The sequence below is a fragment of the Alosa sapidissima genome, chromosome 22 (genome assembly GCF_018492685.1).
Source record: "Alosa sapidissima isolate fAloSap1 chromosome 22, fAloSap1.pri, whole genome shotgun sequence".
NCBI classification, from domain to species: Eukaryota; Metazoa; Chordata; class Actinopteri; order Clupeiformes; family Clupeidae; genus Alosa; species Alosa sapidissima.
In genome coordinates this window covers 18,794,360-18,803,860 of record NC_055978.1, presented here as the reverse complement: position 1 = coordinate 18,803,860, position 9,501 = coordinate 18,794,360, and the positions used below count along the sequence as shown (strand labels likewise).

At 43.7% G+C, this 9,501-nt stretch overlaps 1 protein-coding gene across 1 annotated transcript in view; it reads right to left on the bottom strand.

The window, feature by feature from the left end:
- Window positions 1-6,854, bottom strand: part of epyc (epiphycan) — a 19,030-nt gene extending 12,176 nt beyond the window's left edge. The window contains exons 1-2 of the mRNA XM_042079158.1: window positions 6,485-6,854; window positions 1,876-2,068 (exon numbers count right to left, since the gene is read on the bottom strand). Coding sequence (XP_041935092.1) covers window positions 1,876-2,064 — 189 coding nt within the window. The 5' untranslated portion in view covers window positions 2,065-2,068; window positions 6,485-6,854. The remainder of the gene's footprint in view (window positions 1-1,875; window positions 2,069-6,484) is intronic.
- Window positions 6,855-9,501: the final 2,647 nt, after the last annotated feature.

Below are 9,501 nucleotides of genomic sequence, written 5' to 3'. Positions count from 1 at the left end.
TTAACTGGTTTGGGAAGACATAATGAAAACTATGATATCTGACGGAACAGTAGGGATTGGCTTTGCTGCAACACTTACTGGCAGCCGTGGCCCACTGGTTAGCACTCTGGACTTGTAACCGGAGGGTTGCCGGTTCGAGCCCCGACCAGTGGGCTGCGGCTGAAGTGCCCTTGAGCAAGGCACCTAACCCCTCACTGCTCTCCGAGCGCCGCCATTGTAACAGGCAGCTCACTGCGCCGGGATTAGTGTGTGCTTCACATTACATTACATTTGGCTGACGCTTTTTTAACCAAAGCGACTAACAACATGGTAAACAGTAAGTTTTAGAACAATTCTCACAATTTTAGGACAGTTTAAAAAAAACACATTAGAGTACAGTAAGAATAAGTGTGTCGGTGAGTGCTGTATTTTAACAGTTACTTGTCAGTTTAAACGGCTGGTGAGTGCTAGGATCAGTAAGACTTGTTGTAAGTGTTGCTATGAGAGTAGATGTTCTCTAAAGAGCTGGGTCTTCAGGAGTTTTTTGAACGTGGAAAAGGATGTCCCTGCCCTTGTAGGAACTGGCAGTGTGTTCCACCAACGAGGAACAACAGATGAGAAAAGTTTGGATTGGCTTGAGCGTACCGGTGGTAGAGCTAGACGTCGTTCGTCAGAGGAGCGCAGCGGTCTGGAGGTAGTGTAAGTCTGTATGAGGGCATTCAAGTAGGTGGGAGCAGAACCGGAGACTACTTTGTAGGCAAGCGTTAGAGACTTGAATTTGATGCGGGCCGCCATAGGTAGCCAGTGTAGCTGGATGAGCAGCGGGGTAACATGTGCCCTTTTGGGTTGGTTGTAGACCAGGCGCGCCGCCGCGTTCTGCATCATCTGAAGTGGTTTCACTGCGCAGGCTGGGAGACCTGTCAGGAGGGCATTGCAGTAGTCGAGTCGTGAGATGACTACTGCAATGACTTCACCTCACTGTGTGTTCACTGTGTGCTGTTTGTGTTTCCTAATTCACTGATTGGGTTAAATACAGAGACCAAATTTCCCTCACGGGATCAAAAAAGTATACTTATACTTATATACTTATACTTAACTATGCAAGCAACCTGATTCAATCTCAACTAATGTAGCTTCGTACCAAGTGCCAAAGCCATGTTTTAAAGGCTCAATGCAATACAGTTTTCAATTATTTTCATTCAACATTCCCTGAGATACTTTAGTCTGCAAAACCCTTGGCTCATTTTTTTTTCTTATGATGTTCTGGCATGCTCTGAAAACCCCATGGGAAAATAGGCTACATTTTGCAGCTGAGCTTTTATTTTGATATAAAACTTTACACGTGTATATGTCTTCACTCTGATTGACCAACATCTTTAGGCATCTTCCAGGTGCTGGATTGAGACTGGATTGGGGGAGGGAACATAATAAATGAGAGCACTTTTCTGATTTTCCTGTGCTCTATGACCACGTCCTTTCTATGGCCATCAGAGGCAGGGAAGGGAGACGTCAAATTTGAAAAGTCTGGCATGTCCCGTAGTCACATCAACATATTTGATCTCAAAACTAACAAGAAAAAAATATTTCCTGCATCATGGCCCCTTTTAGTCAAGTAGGCCTACAATGAAACCACAGGCTAGAGCACAACCTAGCATTTAAACTTGCAAATCTTAGATATCTATGAATAAATAGTATCCTGTCTGACCAGCACTGGGGGAAACATAGGATCCATGGTTATGTCGGCTCAAAAACTACCAGTTGAAATAGATCTTTTTTTGTTACTTCAAATATTATGCAATGTTACGCAAGAGAAGCTCTTGGAGGCCAAAGTTGGTAAAAAAACTTCTGAACTCGTTCCCCTCTCTCTCTCTCTCTCTCTCTCTCTCTCTCTCTTACCTGAGGCTCATCAATGGTGACTCCATCATAATAGTCGTAGACGTCCTGGTTCTCCAGATTCATACCCACATCATAGTTGTTGCTGTCGTACGTATCCAGTTCCACTTGGCGGGCGTGTCTGGTGGGAGAGGCTGCGGCCACCTTCAGGACCAGGAGTCCCACCACGAGCCTAGCCAGCATGATCATCATCCACCTTATGGAGAGAGAGAGATATATATAGAGAATTGGAGTGAGAGATGGAAGACATTGACAGAAAAGGAGATGCAGAAAGATAGTAGAAAGTAGAAAGTAAGATGGAGAAAGAGAGAGAGGGTTGGAGAGAGAGATGTAATGAAAGGGAGATAAAAAAGATGGAGAGGAAGAGGTCGAGAGATGGAGAATGAAAGAGATTGAAGAGGGAGAAAGGTAAGATTAAAGAGAAAGAGAGAGAGAGATAGGGAGATAAAAATGAGGAGGTACAAAGACAGTGAGAGAGAGAGGGGTGGAATACAGAGTTAAGGCCTATTCACACCAAGAACGATAACTATAACCATAACGATAAAAGCGTTCACACTGAACAACGATAAACAAAGTCTCTCCTTGTGTTAATGAATGTGACGTTAAAATTCAATGGGTTCTGATTGGCTATTAGCTTTTTATCGTTCTGAAAATCGCTCTGAAAGTGATCCCCAACGATATCGTTCTTCATGTTGTTATCGTTATAGTTTATGTGTGAACGTCGTCATTCATATTAACGAGAACGATATTTATTTATAGCTATCGTTATCGTTATCGTTCTTGGTGTGAATGGGCCTTTACACTTTGAGTAACAGTTCTGCTGCCTTTTTTAATTTAACAACACTAATTCAAATTCAATAAAATGTTTATGCCTGGCAAAACATAGTAAGGGGGGATATTAAATCTGTTTGGAAAGAGTCATACTGGAAGCCAGTAAGAGAGTTTAAAAAGGACTTTGGTTGAGGCCAAAGGCTTTGGTTGGCCATGTTGCAAAGGAGCTCTTATTGCTGCACTTTAATTGCCATGTCAAATAGAAGGCAACCCATAAATGGTGGTCCAACAAACTTGCTGAACCTTGAAAACAAACTCAGGGCTGACCCTTTCTGAGACAAGCTGGACTACTATGGGCTACAAGATCTGATTCAACCTTCGACCTTGACCTCTACACACAATTTCCAAGACAAGGAAACATACACAGACACACACACTGAACATAGATAATCCAGACACTCACACAGACACACCACACATATATTCATGCACACACCACACACACTCTTCACACGCTCACACTTGACGCCTGGGCCAGATGCAATACACAGACACTACACATACACACACAAACACACATATACCCTACACATACATACACAAACACACACACAAACACACATACACACACACACACAAACACTACACATACACACAAACACACACACACACACACACACACACACACACACAAACACTACACATAAACGCTACACATATACTCAAACACATACCATACACACACTCACACCCCCCCCCCCCCCCCCCCCCCAGACACCCCTTGTACACAGACACTACACATCTGCACTACACACACACACACACACACACACACACACTTGATGCCTGTGCCATCCACTCACTGACTGATGCTCTGGCATGATAAATGTGCGGTTGCGACAGCGGGCTCCGCCTGGCTGCCGTGCCCCCACCACGGGCCGTGCCGACCGGCCCAGTCACAGGGCGCCTCTCTCTGCTCCGCTGAGCGCATGGCAGCAGTGGTGGTGGTGGTGGTGGCGGCCAACCAGCCCAGGTGAGGTCGAGGGGTTTAGAGCTCATTAGCCAAGTGCAGACAGGCCTGCGAGTGCGCTCAGGAGGCCAGCCAGGGGTGCGTGTCCGCCCCAAAGAGAGAGGACAGGGGTGGAGAGGAGAAAAAGAGGGAGAGCGGAGGAGGGGAGGCCCCATTTCTTTTGTGTCTTTTTTTCTTGGGAGGGGGGGGGGCAGCCATCTTTGAACCCGTCAATCTCCGCCTCGTTTTTATGTCACAGCTGAGAGGTCAGAGGTTGGGTTTATAAAGCGAGGAGATGACAGGCTGACAGATACTGTCACCTGCAACGTGGCTATTGTTGCAACAGACCTGGCGCCATTAGACATACTGTACAGCAGACTAGGGCCAGATCAGGGCTAGATCATTCCATGCTCCATGGTAGCTTGAAAAAATTTCTTCAAACCACAGAAGTAATCCTATACATGACAACACAATCCCATTCTCAATGAAGTTTGAAAAGTAATTGAGGGACACTGCTGAAGGAATGTGGGCAACACCTGGTGTTTACAAGCCTTGTGTCTCTCTGTCGTTTGACAACCAAGTAATCAGCTATACACCAGAGGCTGCAAACTACCCTTGGGTGCATTCACACCCTCTCTTTCTGCTACGTTGACTATTATGCCTTGTCCACATCTTAAACACAGGAGGCCAAGAGCCCAGAGCACAAGTCAAAGTGACTGCACCATGGATTGGCGCCTTTCTAATGCTGATTCAATCGCAATAAGTAATGACTCTAATTCAGGCCAAAAAAGTATCCCGTAATCCTAACTGTCAGATATGCTTCTTAGATGCTATATTGATGACAGGCTTGGCAATGGGAAGGCCAATGAGATTGTCAAAAAAAGGGCCAAAGACAATCTGAGAAGCACAGCCCTGAAATATGTTGCAGGGTTCTCCAGGCTGATGAGGTCGGCGAGGGTTGCAAATCAGAGAAGAAGGAAGAGAGAGAGTGACTGAGAGAAGCAAGAGAGCAACGTGGACAAGCGCAAGCTTCTGGCCCTCAGGGTAAGACGGAGAGAGAGAGAGAGAAGGAGAGAGAGTGAGAGAAAGAGAGGGAGAGAGTGAGAGAGAGAGGGAGAGAGAGAGAAGAGTGAGAGGGCGAGTTGACTTGCCCCTCTCTCACTGACAGAGGTCCTTTATGAGCGGCCGCCTCGGCCTGTCTCAGCATTCACATTCGAAATTCCACCGAGGTTTGTGGACAGGATGGCGGTGAGTTACGACTGCAAGGAAAAGTTTCATTCAGTAGAGGGGGGGGGGGGGCGATGGAGAGAGAGTTCAGTCTCTCTCTCTGCACCCTCTCCCCAACCACCACACATGCAAGCACACACACTTGCACACACATGTGCACATATTTTCACACATACACACACCACACTCGCACGCATATCTTAACACACCTATCTTTGAGCACTGAGTTCTGCACACTATTTTTGGTGCCACGGGAGAATAGCTGCAAATTCCAACTTGAGCTTTAAATGCACTCCTTGTTAGGAACACTCCTTGTTAGGAACTTAACTCAGTGGACCTTTACAGCAAATAAATAGCAGCAGGTGAAAATGCTTTTATATGGATAACATGCAGGGTAGATTATTTATACAGCCAAAGATGAGAATAAACGACAAAGTGCTCCTGTCCATCATGCATGTGCACAGAGAGCCGTTTTGAAGCCCGGTTCCTCAACATCTTGACAGGTTCAAGGCAATACTGAAGGACAGAGTATGCTTTAAGACAGAGTCCCGCTTTTACACAGGGTTCACTGTGTGTACTTCTGTGTGTATGTGTCAGAGAGAGAGAGAAAGAGAGAGAGAGAGAGAGAGCAAGTGTGTGTGTGTATGCAAAGCATGCATTGCTGCTCCAATGTTTTGCTTGGCTCTGGTTTGGGCATTCCAGATAGTCAGTGACTCTACAGTCCCCTCTTGATAGTTAGTGGTCCCATTGATTTATAGCTTTCCTTCAAATTCAATTTGCGGTGCAACACAATCTATCATCTTGACATGTCATATTATCTTAAAAGGTAGAATTCTCTTTGATATCATCCAATTAATCCAATAAGGAAGACATTCACCTGTTTTCATATACAAGCGGAAAGCGCACAGCACACAATGGGTTAATTAGATAATTTGACTGTCATGGACATTTAAAATAGATTTCAGAGCATAAACTGGTAATCCAATGTCAACCTCTCAACAAGTTAGAGGAAGTTTTTGAATTTTCACCGCCATTAGCACAGAGCATAATCCATGCTGATTGGGCAGCTAATAGAGGAAAAAGGCAAAACACTCCAGACCTATATGTGCCTCAAGAAAATATCAGCTGTTCACAGAGTGTGCAGCCATGAAATGCAAGGAATCAGGCCAGAATCACCTGACCTTAAAAAAAACATTATTTTTTTTCTCCAATGGTCACCTGTTAGTGTGAACAACTATCATTTTAAAAAAGAAGCCCAACATTTCAATTGCATAGTTTTCCAAAAAAGATCTCAACTCAAAAGTCAACACCAATCTGCCTTCCTAACCTGCCATCACCCATGAAAAAAAGCATCCATGCATGAAAAAAAATGACTAAAACAAAAAAGTAATAGCAGGCAAAAAAATCAACCAAAAAATCAACCAAAAAATCAACCAAAAAATCAATCAAAAATGTTGCTCTACTCAATCATTTAGTGGTAGCCGTAACTCATCCAAGCATCACCTGGTAGCGAGCAGCTCCTGGACAAGGCAAACCCAGCCAGCCTGCACCTAGTCCAGCACAAACCCATAACCATAGAGTAAAGGAGCCCCCAGTCGCGCTTACCTCAGTCTCCTGCTTTCCCGAATGGTCCTAGCCGAAAGGTTGGAGATGTTCAGGGCAGGGGGGCCTGGCCAGTGATGGAGGGTCGCCGAGCCGCGCAAGCGACCGAGGGAGGAGGGGAGGGTGTGTATGCGGTGGTGAGTGTGTGTTTTGGTCTACGTGTATGTGTGTGTGGGTGTACCATGTGTTTTTTTTGAGAGAGAGAGAGTGTGTGCTTGTGTTTCTCTGTGTGTGAGCAAGAGATAGTGTTGGTCAGATTGTTAACGAGTTGCCCGATGCCGATGTATATAGGTGTGTGTGTGAGTGTTGTCTGGGTGTGAGTGAGTGTGTGTGTACAGGCTCTCTCCCAGATGTGAGTGCCTGACCATGAGTGTGAAGGTAGGCACTGAGAAAGAGGAGAGGGGAGAGATTGCTTTTGGCCTCTCCAAAAGAGCAGCACCCACCCCACACTGCCAACACACACTCTTGTACACACACACACACACACACACAGAGAGAGAGAGAGAGAGAGAGAGAGAGAGAGAGAGAAAGAGAGACCTTGCTGTAACACAATACATACACACAGGCCCCCAATGGTGACATCTCTCTGATCCACAACAAGAGGCGTCTTTATTTTTTATTTTCCTCTCTACTTTCTTTGGGTGGGGGGAGAATGCGGTGCAAGTGAATAACTTAATCAGACCTAAGTATGAAATATTTGTCTTCCTTTTCCTGAGGTGAAAACTCAGGCATGTGCTGCTTTCATGTCAGTGATCTTGCCGGACCCTGCCGCACAATAGAGCCTCTGTGAGCAGCTAGCGTTAGCGCTGCATGGAGAGGAAGTCTCTGCCTTGAGAAAGGCCTCACCTCTCCACGGCAACAAGGGGGCCAAGCGCAGCAGTGTGCTCTGTGTGTGCACTGCTAGCGCTGCAGTTTGTGGTTCCCTCAAACCCAAGCCAAGGTTTCACTTGGACCATTTTGGAAAAGAGCGGATATAAACACACACAGAAATCTCTCTCTCTCTCTCTCTCTCTCTCTCTCTCTCTCTCTCACACACACACACACACACACACTCATTCTCATTCATATTTATGTAGACATTGTTACCAGTGGGCCAACACACACTATGATGGCTACATTGATTGGTATCTCTCTCTCTCTCTCTCTCTCTGTGTGTGTGTGTGTGTGTGTGTGAGAGAGAGAGAGAGAGAACTTCATAAACACAGCTTTGGTAGTATTAGATTATGTATTTAACCTCCATGTGGTATGCTAATTACTGTGAAGGTGTACATTGCTAAGTGCTAACTTGTTTGTTAAACAAAACTTGTTTTTCTGGACCCCCCCCCCCCCTTCCATTTACATATTTGTAATCCTCTGAGGCAGTAGAAGTATCGCTTACAAGATCATGTCTTGTAAGCTGAGCCAAAGATCTTTGATTACTAACCGTAGTACGGCAAGAACTTCCCAAACCCTCATCCTCATAGCAGGTAATGTTTACTTTAATGCTAAAGCGCCAAAGTAAATGTTTAAAGAAACTACAGATAGAAGACACATACAATAGGTTTACCACAGAAAAGAGCTTTATATTAAAGATAAACTTGCATTGACAAGTAATTTACTATTCAATGTGCAATTCAACACTCAGTACAAAATGGAAGAAATTAAGTTGTTTTATACTACAAAAAGATTACATTGTATTCAACAAACAGAGTCAGTTGAATTACAGTGTCAATGATATTTACATTATTTTTCACATTTGAATTAATTTTCCATAGTCGAACGAGCAGCATGTGCTTCATTTGTCATGGATAAGTAAAAAACAAACTGTTTATTCACATGCAGTCCTACGCCAAAGATCCTACCAAGAAAAGAAAAACAAGGTCTTATTATCTATTATGTGTAGCCTATCGCTTTCATATTCCATAATACACAAGTGGTACAAAACGAGGTGGTCTTTTGAAAAATATCAACTGAAAAAAGTGATGGTACCTAACAGCCCAGGCCCCCAATCCCAATGTTCAGGACGGTAGAAAATAACATAGACATCTAAAAATTATTCACATGCAAGAAACCTAATGTCTCATGAAAATAAAAAGGAATGTATTCAAAAAAAAAAAAAAAAAAAAATCTTTATATTTCATTGCATGACACCTTAAATGATGCTTCAGCACCTACATGCTTTGTCTAATAGAAAGCAGCACCAAAATAATGTGTATTTGCAATGGTCATCATGCCTCTTCAATGTTGTTGATCACAAAGGCTATAGCTTTTCACTTTCAGTTTTGTGCTGAAATCTGGCAGTTTTAAGTTGGGTGATCTTGGTTGGAGGGATGCCAAAATGCTAACTCACGAAGCACATAGTCCAATGACACATATAATCTCTCTGTGTTCCAAGGTGCATTTTCAACATCTGAATAATTTGCAAACAAACAAAACAAACATATCAGTACTGGTCATAAGCCAGAACACAAATCTTTGTAGATGTCATTGACTGCCCTTCTTGTGGGAACATACATTTATGACAAAAACATCTCATTCAACCATAACAATCTTCATGGCATGGTTAGGTGGGAGACGTGATTTTACTATACATATACCATAGAGTGTATTGTGTGTGGCCTTGTAGCTAAATTACTCAATTCACTTTTTCTCCAGATAGAAAATTATGAGATCTAACTTCCAGAACTCTAATCTGAAACCTGGCCTGTTTGTCTCAAATACTTATACATGATTACATGAATACATGAATACACTTGAAACATTATGTCATGTGATGTAGACTGTGTGGCTTTCAGTAACAAGCTTATGCTCATCTCCTGTTCATAAAAATATTCTCAAAGGCACAATGATCAACACAGAATACTGATGGACCCAGTCAAAACTACTACCAGCAAAAAGAGACTATGTCTTGTGAATGTTGCTTAGAATAGTTTACAAATTCATCAAATACCAGAATGACCTACAAGCTTTTATGTGAACTCATTTGCTATACCCTTGTGAAGGTAGATTACCACCACTTGTTGTGACAAGTTCAAGGGCAC